This window comes from Homarus americanus, unplaced genomic scaffold, assembly GCF_018991925.1.
Source record: "Homarus americanus isolate GMGI-L3 unplaced genomic scaffold, GMGI_Hamer_2.0 scaffold42643, whole genome shotgun sequence".
Classification (NCBI taxonomy): Eukaryota; Metazoa; Arthropoda; class Malacostraca; order Decapoda; family Nephropidae; genus Homarus; species Homarus americanus.
In genome coordinates, this window is record NW_024747582.1 from 928,802 (window position 1) to 948,896 (window position 20,095).

The 20,095-nt window shown below is 46.1% G+C and overlaps 1 protein-coding gene across 6 annotated transcripts in view; it reads right to left on the bottom strand.

The window, feature by feature from the left end:
• The window catches only part of LOC121879665 (rho GTPase-activating protein 45-like), a 152,529-nt gene that overhangs the window by 61,860 nt on the left and 70,574 nt on the right, over nt 1-20,095 (bottom strand). For all 6 annotated transcript variants that reach the window (XR_006091388.1, XM_042386358.1, XM_042386357.1 and 3 more), the window contains exon 5: nt 4,209-4,290. Coding sequence is in view for 5 of the 6 variants with exons in the window: in XM_042386358.1 (XP_042242292.1) it covers nt 4,209-4,290 (82 nt within the window). In the remaining variant the exon portion in view is untranslated. The remainder of the gene's footprint in view (nt 1-4,208; nt 4,291-20,095) is intronic.

A 20,095-nucleotide genomic window follows, 5' to 3' on the forward strand; every position in this document is an offset into this window, starting at 1 on the left:
TTTCTCTTATGACGTTTCCCTCACAAACGACCCAAAACCCAGATAATATTTAATATGGTGGGACCAGGGGAGGGTCGGTGGGGACCAGGGGAGGGCTGGGGGACCAGGGGAGGTGGTGGGGACCAGGGGAGGTCATGGTGGGGACCAGGGGGAGGGCTGAGGGGACCAGGGAGGCGGTGGGGACCAGGGGGGAGGATGGGGGACCAGGGAGGGTGGGGGACCAAGGTCATGGTGGGGACCAGGGGGAGGTCATGGTGGGACCAGGGGAGGCGGTGGGGACCAGGGGGTCATGGGGGACCAGAAGGTCATGGTGGGGACCAGGGGAGGGTCGGTGGGGACCAGGGGAAGGTCATGGTGGGGACCAGGGGAGGTCATGGTGGGGACCAGGGGAGGGCATGGTGGGGACCAGGGGGAAGGTCATGGTGGGGACCAGGGGGGGAAGGTCATGGTGGGGACCAGGGGAGGGCTGGGGGGACCAGGGAGGTCATGGTGGGGACCAGGGGGAGGTCATGGTGGGGACCAGGGGAGGTGGGACCAGAGCAGGGGACCAGGGGGGGGACCAGGGAGGTCATGGTGGGGACCAGGGGAGGGTGGGGACCAGGAGGGGGACCAGGGAGGCAGGGGGACAGGGGAGGGTATGGTGGGGACCAGGGGGAGGGGCAGGGGGGACCAGGGGGAAGGTCATGGTGGGGACCAGGGGGAGGGTCTGGTGTTATATCACCCTCGTGTATCTCTCCCCAATGGCTCCCTCCATATAAGGCGTCTCCCCACCTCCCTCCCCCAATGGCTCCCTCCATAACTCCCCCCACCTCCCCCCCCCCCAATGGCTCCTCCATATAAGGCGTCTCCCCCACCTCCCTCCCTCCCCCAAGCCTCCATAAGCACCCCCCCCCCAATGGCTCCCCAAGCGCTCCCCACCTCCAAACCTCCACCTCCCTCCCTCCTTCACCAGTGTCAACAAAACTTTGATCAGGAAAGATATAAGAATTTCACACCGCAGGAACTGTCTTAAGCCCTGGGCCGCCACACTCCCGACGAAGGCGGCGAGGGTATACCTTGGGGGGTCTTACCGAGGCTTCGTTTAACTTTGTGTTGAGCGACCATAATGACAGGGTCTTTATAGTGAGTGACGTCTTATTTCACCCCAAAGACTGTGTTTACTGTAACTAGTATGTAGACCCCAAAGACTGTGTTTACTGTAACTAGTATGTAGACCCCAAAGACTGTGTTTACTGTAACTAGTATGTAGACCCCAGAGACTGTGTTTACTGTAACTAGTATGTAGACCCCAAAGACTGTTTACTGTAACTAGTATGTAGACCCCAGAGACTGTGTTTACTGTAACTAGTATGTAGACCCCAAAGACTGTGTTTACTGTAACTAGTATGTAGACCCCAAAGACTGTGTTTACTGTAACTAGTATGTAGACCCCAAAGACTGTGTTTACTGTAACTAGTATGTAGACCCCAAAGACTGTGTTTACTGTAACTAGTATGTAGACCCCAAAGACTGTGTTTACTGTAACTAGTATGTAGACCCCAAAGACTGTGTTTATTGTAACTAGTATGTAGACCCCAAAGACTGTGTTTACTGTAACTAGTATGTAGACCCTTCATATACCCAAAGACTGTGTTTACTGTAACTAGTATGTAGACCCCCAAAGACTGTGTTTACTGTAACTAGTATGTAGACCCCAAAGACTGTGTTTACTGAACTAGTATGTAGACCCCAAAGACTGTGTTTACTGTAACTAGTATGTAGACCCCAAAGACTGTGTTTACTGTAACTAGTATGTAGACCCCAAAGACTGTGTTTACTGTAACTAATGTGACCCAAAGATTTACTGTAACTATAAGGACCCAAAGACTGTGTTTACTGTAACTAGTATGTAGACCCCAAAGACTGTGTTTACTGTAACTAGTATGTAGACCCCAAAGACTGTGTTTACTGTAACTAGTATGTAGACCCCCAAAGACTGTGTTTACTGTAACTAGTATGTAGACCCCAAAGACTGTGTTTACTGTAACTAGTATGTAGACCCCAAGACTGTTTACTGTAACTAGTATGTAGACCCCAAAGACTGTGTTTACTGTAACTAGTATGTAGACCCCAAAGACTGTGTTTACTGTAACTAGTATGTAGACCCCAAAGACTGTGTTTACTGTAACTAGTATGTAGACCCCAACGCAAAATGACCCCAAACTGTGTTACTGTAACTAGTATGTAGACCCCAAAGACTTTAATAACTATGTGACCCCAAAGACTGTGTTTACTGTAACTAGTGTGTAGACCCCAAAGACTGTGTTTACTGTAACTAGTATAGACCCCAAAGACTGTGTTTACTGTAACTAGTATGTAGACCCCAAAGACTGTGTTTACTGTAACTAGTATGTAGACCCCAAAGACTGTTTACTGTAACTAGTATGTAGACCCAAAAGACTGTGTTTACTGTAACTAGTATGTAGACCCCAGAGACTGTGTTTACTGTAACTAGTATGTAGACCCCCAAAGACTGTGTTTACTGTAACTAGTATGTAGACCCCAAAGACTGTGTTTACTGTAACTAGTATGTAGACCCCAAAGACTGTGTTTACTGTAACTAGTATGTAGACCCCAAAGACTGTGTTTACTGTAACTAGTATGTAGACCCCAAAGACTGTGTTTACTGTAACTAGTATGTAGACCCCAAAGACTGTGTTTACTGTAACTAGTATGAGACCCAAAGACTGTTTATAATAGTATAGACCCCAAAGACTGTGTTTACTGTAACTAGTATGTAGACCCCAAAGACTGTGTTTACTGTAACTAGTATGTAGACCCCAAAGACTGTGTTTACTGTAACTAGTATGTAGACCCCAAAGACTGTGTTTACTGTAACTAGTATGTAGACCCCAAAGACTGTGTTTACTGTAACTAGTATGTAGACCCCAAAGACTGTGTTTACTGTAACTAGTATGTAGACCCCAAAGACTGTGTTTACTGTAACTAGTATGTAGACCCCAAAGACTGTGTTTACTGTAACTAGTATGTAGACCCCAAAGACTGTGTTTACTGTAACTAGTGTGTAGACCCCAAAGACTGTGTTTACTGTAACTAGTATGTAGACCCCAAAGACTGTGTTTACTGTAACTAGTATGTAGACCCCAAAGACTGTGTTTACTGTAACTGGTGTGAACCCCCTGAACTGTGTTTACTGTAACTAGTATGTAGACCCCCAAAGGAGCTGTGTTTACTGTAACTTTAGTATGTAGACCCCAAAGACTGTGTTTTACTGTAACTAGTATAGCAGACCCCCCAAGACTGTGTTTACTGTAACTAGTATGTAGACCCCAAAGACTGTGTTTACTGTAACTAGTATGTAGACCCCAAAGACTGTGTTTACTGTAACTAGTATGTAGATCCCAAAGACTGTGTTTACTGTAACTAGTGTGTAGACCCCAAAGACTGTGTTTACTGTAACTAGTATGTAGACCCCCAAAGACTGTGTTTACTGTAACTAGTATGTGAACCCCAAAGACTGTCCATTTTACTGTAACTAGTATGTAGACCCCAAAAGACTGTGTTTACTGTAACTAGTATGTAGACCCCAAAGACTGTGTTTACTGTAACTAGTATGTAGACCCCAAAGACTGTGTTTACTGTAACTAGTATGTAAACCCCAAAGACTGTGTTTACTGTAACTAGTATGTAGACCCCAAAGACTGTGTTTACTGTAACTAGTGTGTAGACCCCAAAGACTGTGTTTACTGTAACTAGTATGTAGACCCCAAAGACTGTGTTTACTGTAACTAGTGTGTAGACCCCAAAGACTGTGTTTACTGTAACTAGTATGTAGACCCCAAAGACTGTGTTTACTGTAACTAGTATGTAGACCCCAAAGACTGTGTTTACTGTAACTAGTATGTAGACCCCAAAGACTGTGTTTACTGTAACTAGTATGTAGACCCCAAAGACTGTGTTTACTGTAACTAGTATGTAGACCCCAAAGACTGTGTTTACTGTAACTAGTGTGTAGACCCCAAAGACTGTGTTTACTGTAACTAGTATGTAGACCCCAAAGACTGTGTTTACTGTAACTAGTATGTAGACCCCAAAGACTGTGTTTACTGTAACTAGTATGTAGACCCCAAAGACTGTTTACTGTAACTAGTATGTAGACCCCAAAGACTGTGTTTACTGTAACTAGTATGTATAACACCAAGACCTACCTGCTGGAGAAGGCGAGGGCGAGCTGGTCGATAGCCTCCAGGAAGGCGGTGGGGTCTGCCTGTTCATCCTCATAGCTGAACCCTGCAAGAGATAACACCCTTACTTAAGTGATGACCTCATGATGATGATGACCTCATGATGATGATGATGACCTCATGATGATGATGACCTCATGATGATGATGATGATGACCTCATGATGATGATGACTTTAGTTCAGAAACATATCTATATATTTGAATATTATAACAACAGAACATGAGAATAAACAACAATATAACGTAATGATAATGAAAGAGTGTGTGTGTGTGTGTGTGTGTGCGTGTGTGTGTGTGTGTGCGTGTGTATCACTAAGGTTAGTGAAAGTCCGTCTGAAACCTATCAGCTGATTAGACAAACTTTTGATTAAAAGACACACACACACACACTCACACACACACAGAGTGCAGCAAGTTTTAACACGAGGAAAACTTCCCTAACAATTGTCGTCCAGATGATTGTTGGGTTGGGTCTGAAATTTGGTAGGGAGGTGCGGGTGGTGGTATAACAGTCCCTTCACCCCGAGTGAATTAACTAATTCTATTAACACATAAAAAACAATGAGATGATCTTTAAAATGACATTAAAATTAGAGCCATTATATTTTACAGCGTTTGTCTCTTAAATTTTACTATCTTTTCTCTCTCTGTTTTACTACTTTACTATCTTTCTCTCGCTTTCTCTATTTTACTATCTCTCTCTCTCTCTCTCTCTCTCTCTCTCTCTCTCTCTCTCTCTCTCTCGCTCTCTCTCTCTCTCTTGAACCACATTTCATGGCCTGAGACACAAGCGCCCAGTAGAGGATTATCTCAACCTGATATATGAACCACGAGAGAAACTTTATGATCTATCTCACATGTTTTCGCTCAGCTGTTTCCGGCGTCCATTGGTTGGCCGGCTAGGTCTCTCCACCAATCACGGCGCACCTCTCATTTATCAAAGAGTGTGGCTATAATCTCCACCAACAAATAATTTCTTCTTGTGAGCAAACTAGACATTATTTGTGCTGGACGCTGTGTGTAACCTTAATTAAGGCGTTGTATCATAATCCCCGCCACAATATTCACGACATTAAATTACAATTGATGCCACGTAAGACAAAACTACTGATGTTGCCACACAATAATAAACACGTCTCTCTCTCTCTCTCTCACCACCAATCACCTCTGTTATTTACAAGTATTTGGTTCTCTTAAGGGTGCTAGGACCATGGGGATGTGTTAGGGCCATGGAGATGTGTTAGGGCCATGGTAGCAGGGTGCTAGGACCATGGAGAAGTGTTAGGGCCATGGTAGCAGGGTGCTAGGACCATGGAGAAGTGTTAGGGCCATGGTAGCAGGGTGCTAGGACCATGGAGAAGTGTTAGGGCCATGGTAGCAGGGTGCTAGGACCATGGAGAAGTGTTAGGGCCATGGTAGCAGGGTGCTAGGAACATGGGGATGTGTTAGGACCATGGTGTAATCCCTAAGGTGCATTAGGATCATGGTAGTGTGGCCAGAGGGGAATGTGCCACACTCGACACTTGGCTGACCACCCAACATTCTCAACACACCTTGTCAAGTCTAAAACCAATATGATGAACACAACAGCCTCGCTGATCAGAGAGAGAGAGAGAGAGAGAGAGAGAGAGAGAGAGAGAGAGAGAGAGAGAGACTGTTCTATGACACAGCTACAGACCAAGTTAAAACATGTACTTAATTAAGGCCACAAGTCTCGCCGTGTTGCTGGGAATATTTTACAACACAATAAACAAAACACCTTTGAGTCAAGAATTATTTTTCAGGAAATTTGTGTTGATTTATAATACAAACAAGGAGAGAAAGTATCCAGCAGGTGTGAGGTAAAGAGGGTGACAGGTATAGGTAAACACTGTATACAGGTCTACCTAACAACAAGAAACGTTTATAAGGCAGTCAACACTACAAGAGTTCCGTGTGTGTGTGTGTGCATACACAAATATATGGAAATGATCAAGTGGGGAAAAACTACATAAATGAGACACTAAACAGAGAGAGAGAGAGAGAGAGAGAGAGAGAGAGAGAGAGAGAACAAAATAAAGGACATTGTCTACATGGCACGCCTCCAGCAGTGTTGCCAAGATAAACCTCCAAGACACACACACCCCTTGCAGCATTGCCAACCTCAGCTACTCAACCTAACCTTGCCCAGAACTTATAATTATGGTACCTCTCCTGTACCCCCCCTCTCTCCACACCTGTACCTCTCTCACCCAACTCTCCCTCTCACTCTCTCTCTCTCACCTGCACCCCCTCTCACCCACCCCCTCCCCTCCTCTCACCTGTACCTCTCTCACCCACCTCTCTCTCACCTGTACCTCTCTCCCACCTGTACCTCTCTCACCTGCACCTCTCTCACCTGTACCCCCTCTCTCTCACCCACCCCCCTCTCTCTCTCTCTCTCTCTCACCTGTACCCCCTCTCTCTCTCTCACTCTCTCTCACCTGTAACCCCTCTCTCTCTCTCCTCCTCTCACCCTCTCTCTCTCACCTGTACCTCTCACCTGTACTCTCCTCTCTCACCCACACTTCTCTCTCACCTGTACCCCACCCTCCACACGTAACTCAAGTCTCAATGGGATAAATTACAATGAGATAATTACATAAAATTCACTTAGTATTTTTGTAACCAAACGCTAAAGGTTTTCCATCTTCTCTTACACTATCATTATCACCATCTCTCTCCACCACCACCCACCCTCTCACCATCACCACCATCTCCTCCTCTCACCACAATTCCTCTCCTCTCACCGTCACCACCTCTCCTCCTCACCATCACCACATCTCCTCTCACCATCACCACCATCTCCTCTCACCATCACCATTCTCTTTAATTCCACTGTTCTCACGATATCGTCTCTCACCATCACCACCATCCTCTGTTGTTGACAGTTATAGTGCATCTTATATTGTTGTTAGCCAGAGTGTCTTGATGGCAGTCCCTTCACACACACACGGTCTCATTCACACACATACACACACACACGGTCTCATTCACACATATATACACACACACGGTCTCATTCACACATACATACACACACGGTCTCATTCATTCATACATACACACACACACACGGTCTCATTCACACATACATACACACACACGGTCTCATTCACACATACATACACACACGGTCTCATTCATTCACACACACACACGGTCCCCATTCACACACATACACACACACGGTCTCATTCATACATACAACATACACACGGTCTCATTCATACATACACACACACACACGGTCTCATCCATACATACACACGGTCATCATACATACATACACACACACGGTCTCATCCATACATACATACACACACACGGTCTCATTCATACATACATACACACACACGGTCTCATTCACATACATACACACACACGGTCCATTCATACATACACACACACACGGTCTCATCCATACATACATACACACACACGGTCTCATTCATATACATACAACACACACACGGTCTCATTCATACATACATACATACATACACACGGTCTCATCCATACATATACACACACACGGTCTCATTCATACATACACACACACACGGTCTCATTCATACATACATACACACACACACGGTCACACATACCTATCTCACATGCATAGTCCCATAGTCACCCATACATACAGATGAAGCCTCATTCTGAAGGATCTTTCAGTCAGTTACAGGAGAGGCGGAAACTGCCAGGTTAGGTCAGGTCAGGTCAGGTTAGGTTAAGTTTTCCAAATTACAAAGAAAACAGAGTGAGCCAAATGAGCGTCGGTAATAGGATGGTAAAAACCAGTGGGCGGCGTGGCAGGTGTGTCTCCTGGCACCCTCAGCCCCCGCCAGCCCCGCCCCGCCCCGCCTGCTGGGTGTCGCTCATAAAAAACAATATTTAACAAACACTTCCAAACAATTATAAATAAAATCATAAACCCAAGTGTGGCCAGGGAGGGAGGTTACACAGCCTGGGTGTAGCGCCTGTGTGGCCGGGGAGGAGGGTTACAGCCTGGGTGTAACTTGTTTTGTTTACATGTATCAGCTGTTCCAGGAAATACCCCCCACGCATCAGTTGATCTGTACACAATAAACATCAAGTGATCCGTGCAGTAAAACAGAAGACGTACACAGAAAAAAACATTGGTGTTTACAATGGCACCAACTGGTTTGTTTGAACATACAACCTGATCAACACTATAGAGTATCAGGTGAATGAGAGAGAAACAACAGCTGGTCTACACTAACACCTGAGCCAAGGAGGAGCAGGAGGAGGTTATATACTAAGAATCAACTAATATATAAAAAACACATAACTAATTCCTTTACTCACCTACGTATATTTACACTTAACAGCTGATCCAAGAGGAGGAGGGAGGGAGGGAGGGAGGGAGGGAGGAGGGAAGGTATCAGCTGATCTATGTAAATAAACAACATCTGTTCTATAACACCCAAACACGTTGTCTATTTCTAGTTGGGTTTCCTTGACAGTACTAATAGACGCTGGCTATTTTCTACTGCATTAAACGGTTTAATTACACCTATCAATCTATCTATCCATTCCATCCGCCAACCGGTTCTACTCCTACCCCGACATCCGGTTCACTTCTTCTCAAGCCGGAAGTAACATCCGTATCTGTGGGCGTTGATGTGTTTCATCTCACTCGGTTCGTACCCCAATACCCATTCCATATCCCAGTAACATCACTAAAACCGGTTCCAGACCCAATTTTCCCCTCTGAAACCGGTTCGAAACCCAAGTTCCCTCAGTAAAACCGGCTGTATCGCCTGACAGAACCACAAGAACCACTTTACGAACCAGAGTCCCCCCCCGGCTATTTTTGCTTCCTAACCCAACGGGAATGTCAACCGGCCCTATTAGATGCAACTTAAGCCTATTATTAAAATGTTCTATGGGTGCGTGTGTGTGTGTGTGTGAGGGGTGTGTGTGTGTGTGTGTGTGTGAGGGGTGTGTGAGGGTGTGTGTGTGTGTGTGTGTGTGTGTGTGTGTGTGTGTGTGTGTGTGTGTGTGTGTGAGTGTGTGAGGGTGTGAGGTGTGTGGGTGTGTGTGTGTGTGAGGTGTGTGTGTGTGAGAGAGGTGTGTGTGTGTGTGTGTGTTGCAGAGTCGGAGGTGAATAACAACAAATATTCTTCAAGACGATGAATAAATGCCAGAGAGATGAGCCAAGAAGGTCAGGTGGTTAGATTACGTCAGGTCAGGTAAAGTTAGATTACGTCAGGTCAGGTAAAGTTAGATTACGTCAGGTCAGGTAAAGTTAGATTACGTCAGGTCAGGTCAGGTCAAATAAAAAAAGGACCTAACTACAGCAGTATGACCAATATGGCCCTAACTGGTAACACGAGGTTAAGTGTAGATAAACAAACTCACTGACACATAACACTCATTGCTACACTCGTTAAAATAAACCGACATTTGTTCCTGTCTCCTGTTAACAGATAGAGTATAGATGATGATGATGATGATGATGATGGTGGTGGTGGTGGTGGTGATGGTGGTGGTGGTGATGATGATGGTAGAGGGGATCATGATGATAACAGCAGCAATATTAATAAACGGTTAGGATCCATTTAATCAGTTAATATAGCCACTACCCTCACCATAAGTGTGTGTGTGTGTGTGTGTGTGTGTGTTAGGGTCATAATCAACACGGCGAGGTGAAGTAATGTGACGTCATCGCTTCACCATTGAATTTTCAAAGTTGAGATGGAAAACTTTCTCCAGCTCGCCCTACTAACTTGGTAAATGAAGCCACAGCTCCTATAATATTACACACCTGTATGACACAAACACCTGCCTGCCACACCTGTATGACACAAACACCTGCCTGCCACACCTGTATGACACAAACACCTGCCTGCCACACCTGTATGACACAAACACCTGCCTGTATGACTTACCTCTGCCCAGACAACTACAGGCACAATATGACACGACATATTGGGTGTCAATTTCTTCATTGTTGTTAAAATAATGATTCTGTTTTTCTCAATACAAGTAACATCAGTTATTCCTTCATTAGTCACTATAATTGTTTATGTAATTCACTAAGTAATAATTATTTCATTGTTGATTTTTTCTGAATTCGTTTATCAATAATTTGTGTCACTTGGTTATGAAGTTTATTTTAGGGATTTTATTATTCATTTAATCACTAACTCATTCACTATTCACAGACGTGATTCACTATTTGGTATAATTAGTTTCTCTAATATTCACTAATTGTCTACGATTCCTACTTGATATTTTCACCATTTCATTATGTTATTCATTATTACCTTTTCATTAGTCACTGTATTTCATGATATCATTCTTTACCAATAAAGTTCTCACATATTCACTATATCATTATCTATTAAATTCTTCACTATCTATAAAACTTTTCGTTATTAACCTTTTCATTCATTATTTACTAGGCTTTTGTTATTCATTACTTTCTGTTATATGAAAATTATCATTAGATTTCACGAGGCATTTTCCTGTCAACCAATTACGATGAAGATTATCCATGACGTATTACCCTAAAGCCTAATCAGTGAAGATTTACCCATGACGTATTACCCTCAACACCAATCACAGGAATTAACCAATGACGCATTTCCCTACAGACCAATCATGATGAAGATTACCGATGACATATTCTCATTTCAACCAATCACATCCATATTTACACATCAAGTAAACATGACAGCAGAGACCAAATGAGACATCACGGCACAAAACAAACACATACTGTATGAGTCCCAAGTTCCATTAAATAAATACGTTTATATAAGTCGATTAAATAAACTATATACTTTACCTCAAAGACCATTTTCCTGTAACGGTTAAGTAAACCTATTTTTTCCTTCATTGTTTATTTTTCAGATCTGTTGAAGCATTATTCCAAACAATTTCACAGCATAACACCCGGTAACTGACACCATACAAGTGCTTCACCTTTCACCATCCACCAAAGTTAACAATCCTCAACATTAATTACCAAGCAGTGGTTTACCTTAATCAACCACACCTGTATGAACGCGTCTAACACCTCTGGATCCTTCACGCGTATCTAGACATATTAAACCGGTGTCCTAAATTATGTCCTAAAGTGGTGACTGATACAGTACTCAAAGGCAGTTGCTATAGTACTGAAGGTGACTTGCTAGATGGACAGAGAGAGAGAGAGAGTTAATGTAACACACCACAACATCTCAAGAAACACGTCATAAGCGTCGCCATCATTATTCTGGTCATATACAAAATGTCTTTTACTTCAAGAACTAATTACACAAAATAACACTTTTTTTTCACCCGGTCCTAAATTGCCTTTAAAATTATCTCAAATAATGAAGACAAATAAAACTGTATTTTCTATGATACAATAAAACTAAAAAATAAAATTCTATAAGAATTATAAAATGATAGAAAACGTCACGACAAACTATGTTTTATATCACGGATAACTGTTAACGTGTTCCACCACGGTAAGGAACACTGGCACCTCAGTCACACAGGCACTGAGGCCCTTCCAACCCTGCGACCCACACGTCTTGGCACTAATTCTGGCACTCTCTCTCACACCACATGGTGGGGGGGGGTGAGAGATGGCAGCAGGCAGTGAGAGATGAGTTACGGGAAGGAAATAAAGTCAGACAGATAGAGAAAGTGAGAGACAGGGTTTTGCCTTTGTTGACTACCTTCTGGTGGAAGAGAGGGAGAGGGGAGAGGGGGAGGAGGAGGGGAGGAGGAGAAAGAAGAGGAAGAGGGAGCAGAATAAGATGAGGAAAGAAAGGAAGTGTAATATATCATAAACAAGAGAGGCTCAATAACTTCACCTTTAAGAACACCATCATGTTGCAAGCTTACTTCAGCCTTGATAATGTTGCAAGCTTAACGAGAACACGAGCTTGAGGAGAACAACATGCATTATTTCGTCAGTAAACTGCTGCCATTACACCGCCAAATAACGTGGGCTGCACCAACTCACCTACAAGTAATCATACGAGGAGCCACGCGTCACAACTAAATCCCCCAACACCTGGCCAGACAATGACCTGGCCACGACCACCCACTGACAACACCTGACCACTGACACCTGGCCACGACCCACACGGCTAAGACACAAGACCGGCCCTAAGACACAAACACCTGTCACCGACCAAGACACCAAAAGACTAACACGACCACCACATGCCCAAGACACAAACACTTGGCCCCATGACACAAACACCTGCCACGACCAAGACACAACACTTGGCCACGACCACTGACACGGCTAAGACAAACACCTGCCAACACTACTAACACGGCCAAGACACAACACCTGGCCACGACCACTGACACGGCCAGACCAAGTAACACAACCATTTACATACGAGAAGCAGACCATTAATTAAAGGCCTGGCTGAGGAGGTAAAACTGTCCGACCACATGTTTTTTATTCTCAAGTGTTTGGTCACCCTCCCCAACACAGCCAACACCTCCCCAACACACACCCTCCCAACAACAGCCAACACCCCCAAAACAGCCAACACCCTCCCCAACACACCAACACCCCCTCCCCAACACAGCCAACACCCCCCCTCCCCAACACAGCCAACACCCCCAACACCCCCTCCCACACAGCCACCTCCCAACACAGCCAACACCTCCAACACAGCCAACACCCCTCCCCAACACAGCCAACACCCTCCCCACCAACCTCCCCAACACATAGCCAACACCCTCCCCAACACAGCCAACACCCTCCCCAACACAGCCAACACTCCTCCCAACACAGCCAACACCCTCCCAACACAGCCAACACCCTCCCCAACACAGCCAACACACCTCCCCAACACAGCCAACCACCTCCCAACACAGCCAACACCTCCACAGCCAACACCTCCCCAACACAGCCAACACCTCCCAACACAGCCAACACCCTCCCCAACACAGCCAACACCCCTCCCCAAACACAGCCAACACCCCTCCCCAACACAGCCACACCCTCCCCCAACACCAACACCCCTCCCCAACACAGCCAACACCTCCCTCCCCCAACACAGCCAACACCCTCCCCAACACAGCCACTCCCCACACCAACACCCCCTCCCTCCCCAACACGAACACCTCCCACACACAGCCACACCCTCCCAAACATAACACCCCTCCCCAACACACCACACCCCCACAACCACAAACCTCCTCACAGCCAACACCCTCCCCAACACAGCCAACACCCTCCCCAACACAGCCAACACCCCCACAGCCAACACCCCTCCCCCAACACAGCACAACACCCTCCCCAACACCACACCCTCCCCAAACAGCAACACCCTCCCCAACACAGCCACACACCCTCCCAACACAGCCATCACCCCCAACACAGCCAACACCCTCCCCAACACCCTCCCCCAACACAGCCAACACCCTCCCCAACACAGCCAACACCCCCCAACACAGCCAACATCCCTCCCAACACAGCCAACACCCTCCCCAACACAGCCAACACCTCAACACAGCCACACCCTCCCCAACACAGCCAACACCCCAACACAGCCAACACCCTCCCCAACACAGCCAACACCTCCTCAACACAGCCAACACCTCCCAACACAGCCAACACCCCTCCCCAACACACAGCCAACACCCCCCCTCCCCAACAACACCCTCCCAGCACACCCCAACACCCCTCCCCAACACAGCCAACACCCTCCCCAACACCCCCTCCCCACAGCCACCACCTCCCAACAAACAGCCAACACCCTCCCAACACAGCCACCTCCCCAAATCACAGCCAACACCTCCCCCAACAACACTACACAGCCAACACCCCTCCCCAACACAGCCAACACCCCCCAACACAGCCAACACCCTCCCCAACACAGCCACTCCCCCAACACAGCCAACACCCTCCCAACACAGCCAACCACCCTCCCCAACACAGCTAACACCCCTAACACAGCCAACACCCTCCCCAACACAGCCAACACCCCTCCCCAACAGCCAACACCCTCCCCAACACAGTAACACCCCTCCCCAACACAACCAACACCCCTCCCCAACACAGCCAACACCCCTCCCCAACACAGCCAACACCCCCCCCAACACAGCCAACACCCCCCCCAACACAATGTACCCCTCCCCAACACAGCCAACACCTCCCCAACACAGCCAACACCCCCCTCCCCAACACAGCCAACACCCCCTCTGACCCCCCTCCCCAACACACCAACACCCCTCCCCAACACCAACACCCTCCCCAACACAGCCCTCAACACCCCTCTGCACAATACCCCCTCCCCAACATAGCTTCCCTCCCCAACACAGCCAACACCCCCTCCCCACTGTGTACCTCCAACACAGCCAACACCCCCTCCCCAACACAACAACACCCCCACCAACACAACAGCCTCCACCCTCCCCAACTAATGCTTACCCCTCCCCAACCACCAGCTACCCCCTCCCCAACACAGCACCCCCTCCCCAACACAACACCTCTCCTACAAGCCAACACCTCCCCAACACAGCACCCCTCCCCAACACAGCCAACACCCCCTCCCCAACACAAGACACCCCTCCCCAACACAGCCAACACCCCCACCTCCCAACACAGACCCCCTCCCCAACACAGCCAACCTCACTCAACCAACACCCCTCCCCAACACAGCCAACACCCCTCCCCAACACAGTAACACCCCTCCCCAACAGCCAACACCTCTAACCACCAACACCCCTCCCCAACCCTTGTACCCCTCCCCAACACAACCAACACCCTCCCCAACACAATGTACCCCCTCTAACACAATTAACACCCCTCCCCAACACAATCACCTCCCCAACTGACCAACACCCTCTCACAACCTCCACACAATGACACCCCCCTGACACAGCCACACACCTCTGACACCCACCAACACCCCCCTCCCAACACAGTAACACCCCCCTCCCAACACAATCCTTAACTCTGCTAATACTCCCTACAACACAGCCAACACCCCCTCCCCAACACAAGCACCCCCTCCCCAACTGCAACACCTGCCTCCCAACACAGCCAACACCCTCCCCAACACAGCCAACACCCTCACACAGCCAACACCCTCCCCAACACAAGTACCCCTCCCCAACACAGCCAACACCCCTCCAACCAGCCAACACCCCTCCCCAACACAGCCAACACCCCTCCCCAACATGCCAACACCCCCTCCCCAACACAGCCAACACCCCCCCTCCCCAACACAAGACACCCCCTCCAACACAGCCAACACCCCCCTCCCCAACACAGTACCCTCTGACACAGCCAACACCCCCCTCCCCAACACCAACACCCCTCCCAACAGTGCCCCTCCCCCAACACAGCCAACACCCCTCCCCAACACAGTAACACCCCCTCCCCAACACAGCCAACAACACCCCCTCCGCTTTGCCTCTACCCTCCCCAACACAGCCAACACCCCTCCCCCAACACAGCCCTCTACACCCTCCCCAACACTTCTACACCCTCCCACAGCACCCATCTCTCTCTGATCAATAGACTAGACCATGTGTTATACTCCTCTGCTTACTGCATCACACCAGCTACTGTGTGCTGAACCAGAGACATAACACAGTTGGTCAGGTTAGGTCATATAAGGTGAGAGCGTTAGGGTGGTTATTCTTCAGGTGAAATAAGCTCGCCAGAACGAAAACAAAACCTGGAGAACTGTCAATAAAAACCTAAACTAAGCCCCCGAAAACATCCAACTCAGACAGGTCAGTGTTATTAATTAATGTGGACTAGAATATAATTGAATTCCGTCACGTCCTCAGTGCTTCATGTTGCTTCACTCTCTCTCACTCACTCTCATGTTGCTTCACTTTCTCTCACTCACTCTCATGTTGCTTCACTCTCTCTCTCTCTCTCTAATTTTAAATAATAAAATATAATGGATTACCTGTGTGTGTGTGTGTGTGTGTGTGTGTGTGTGTTATTGTGTGTGTGTGTGTGTACAAGTATTAACATCACACACTAGCTGATTAAATGCCCCCATCGACTCTACAACAGCTCGTTATCTTGACTGAGTTTTAACCCTAAGGTGGGAGGTAAATCACGAACATCCAATCACGATGGTTGCAAATCACAAGGTGGTTGATTAATATCTCCAGAAGGGATGAACCACCCGCCCACCACCAGCTGTTGTCGACCAGTCTCGTGTTAACTTCTTCCTCTCATTAGCAATAACGATACTACTACTACTACTAATAATAATGGTAATAATATCTTACAACTCCATTGTATAAAAACAATGCAGGTTTCAAAACTGATGTTACATAAATTTATTTGACAGTGGCCAGTTAAAATGCTTTGAAAACCTTTGATCTGCAGATGTATATAATTTATTTATAGGTCCTTATTTTGACCTGACCTGACCTGACTAGTCACGTCACCCCTTCTCTTAATCTCTCTACGTGTGTGTTGGTGGAGATTGGTGATGACATCGTATGACAACCTCATGTTTTAAGGTCACCCTGTATATTTAACCCTCTCTCTGTCCATGTCAAGTACTCTGAAAATGTCTTGAATAAAACTGGCTAAAAGAGTGATTTTTGCTGTGTGCGTAAATTAGTGTATGTCCATTACATAGTTAGAAAAAAATGTATATTAAGTTTATTTTTGAAAATTTTTTAAACCTCGATTTTTTTGTGTTGAGTGGTGGTAATGCAGAGAAATTATATCTTTGACCACACCTAGTGGTTTTGACATATCCTAAATGGATTGCCCATCTTTGGGTAGAGCTGAAAACAGTGTGAAAGCATTTGCATCAAATATCCTAAGTTGTAAATGCATCTGGAAACTCTTAACAGCATCAGCGACCAGTAAATTTAAAGTATGTGGGCAGTACATGAACAAATAAGGCCCAGAATTCTGCTGAAGCAGCCTGGCAGACCTTTATTCGCACCCACACATTAAAATAGACATTAAAAAAATTGATTAACTCCCTGCCACCACAAGGATCCCAATATTCTGTCTTCCTTGACAGAGCTTCCATGACCATATTTGGTGTAATTCAAAACACCATTTTTCTATCCACTGATGACATTTATTAGCTCATTTGAATTCTTTTTTGCCAAGATAATTGTGATTGCTAACTCCACTTTCCACCTAACTAACATGCTGCTTCATAACAAATCCAAACTGTAAAAAGCTACACTTGTTTGAGTGCAGTGTGGGTTGTTAGCAGAGCCCTGTGGACCCTCTTAAGTATATTTCTCTGGCTAAAAGACTGTATTGACACCAATTCTGAGGACTTGTCACCACCTGTTTCTCTCAACACTCGGCAAGTGCCATATCTATTTTCTCTTTGCATAGTGAAACTCCAGTTGTTGCCAAGTGGTAGTGAGTCCTGAGCTATTTTCTTGTCTTGTGCAAGTGGATTGCATTTTCCAATCCCTGAATCTCCTTTATTCAATTTGAAATCCACTTCTGAGAAAACATTTTAAAACAGAAGCAATAAAGACTCATATTTTTCTTGAATACATTAGCCAGCTTTTTGATTTTTCCCATTGACTTCGAACCATTAAAATACCATGGTGATGACATCTCATAATTTTGTTTTGGAAAAGTAAAACTTTGCTTAACCTGTTATGGTGCTCTTATTTGACTGGAGAGATGGCCAGTGTGCAGGGTCTACGAAGTTGGCAACCTTGCTGTACCTATCACCAGAAGACAGCTGTTACTGGGGAGCTTAGCATTGTACACAGGCTGGCTCTGGTCTCTTACACCTATTAAGTTTAGTTGTTTACAAGCTGAAATGTTACTTACAGACCCTGGTTACTTGACTTAATGAATAGTTCTTCGATGCATGTTCACAAAGGTCATTGTATGGAAATGTCATCTTCAACTGTCAGCGGTAGTACAAAAGATTATCTACGACTCCTACATGATTCTGGGCTGTTCCAAAGCTTATTTGGTGTAAAAATTGCTTTGACATTCTTAAATAATCACACAACTTATTCCCGTATCATGCACACCACCCAAACATTGTACCATCACTGAAACTCTCATACTGCATTTCATACACATACACACCCTCTCACACACCACCATCACCACCTTCTTCCATAGGTGGTTATCCTCCATTCCACTTCCCCAAAACACGAAGAATCAAAAAAAACCACAAATAACAAAAAATACCCAGCTTGAACCATCTCAGCCAAGTCAAAGCTGCAGCCTGCTCCCCCCCCCACACCCACACCATTTCGCTCTCGTTCAGGGCCAGACACGCTCCTCAGTTTCACCACATTGCTGAGAATTATCCTCACCCTGAAGGATTTACAGCTTCATATAGGATTTATACGTCATCAAGTTTCAACCTCACATACTGTATTTCAGCTCGACATCATATCTTCATAGCATTATTAGCATCTAACTATCTTAATCAATAATAATCCCATCGTATCAAGAGGGCCAACACAACATCACACCCTAAGTTAACGAGCTGCGCAGTGACAACTCTCCAAAAAACCATCACCCACTACCATCACTATCACCACCCATCCTATCACCATACCATCCATCACCACCACATACCATCACCATCACCCATACCATCACTATCACCCACCATCACCATCAACCGCACCACCACATACCATCCATTATCACAAAACCATCATTTCAACACCACACCAAATACTATCACCATACCATCACCAAACCAACACTTTCACATACCATCATTATCACCGCCATCACTATCGCCCATCACTATACCCGTGTCTATCGCCATCGCCGAACCGCTGCCTGTAATTCTGCATACTTCCACCATCATTATCACCGTACTGACGCTTTCGCCACATACCATCGTTATCTGTACTTTAACCTGTACCATCATTTATCACCTACGCCTGCCTTTCATGCTTTTCGCTGTCTGCGCATACTCTATCACCATACCAACACTATCACCCATACCATCTTGCGCTTACCATCCCATACCATGCCATGCATGCACTTCACTAACACTATACTACACTTTATTTCTGCCTGCTTTATCACCGCACCTTTACTTACTTCTGCCATGCCATACCAGCCTGCTATCACCGACATCTTAAAACTTCGCCAGGTGAAAATATCCCTGCGAATAACTGAATAGGCGCGTGCGGGTTCTCCATTTGCTTTAAGGCTTTGTGTTCGTTCCTTACAGCATTTCAGGAACACGTCCTTGAGTTCTCCCACAACGCACAGGGTACGTGTTAAGTTTGCCACTTCAGGAACACGTTATTATTATTGGTTACTCATTCTCTGTGCAGTCGTCGTCTTCCACACTGGGCACCACTGACGTCAGCAAGCTGCAGATCTTGTTGACTTTTGTTACTTCATTTGTAATAATTTGCCTTGAATGTGTTAACTCATTATTTATAGTCACGTCTTCATAAAGAGTATGGTACACACACACACACACACACACACACACACAGTCTCTCTCTCACACACACACACACACAGTCCTCTCTCACTTCCCAGCCTTTGCAGTAACCCCAAGTAAGGTCAGGTGTGAGAAGCAGACACCATGTCCAACAAGCGCACACACCTAAACTACAAGGAACTCAGCATGAGACCTTCCTGCCAGCCTGTAGCTTTGCCCTGCTGCATGCATCTTGCCTTTCTAATTGGTGGCATGGGAGAGTTGGCGAGATTTATACCCAGACAGGGCAGGTAGTAGGGAGGAGGAAGTGCATAACGCTGGGGTGTTGCACTGAACTAAGATGACAGGGTTAAGTTAGGTTAAGTAAATTGAGGTCAAGGTTAGCGTTAGGGTGGTTAAATCATCAGACCCAAATAACCTATAAATGTGCATTAGCTTCTAG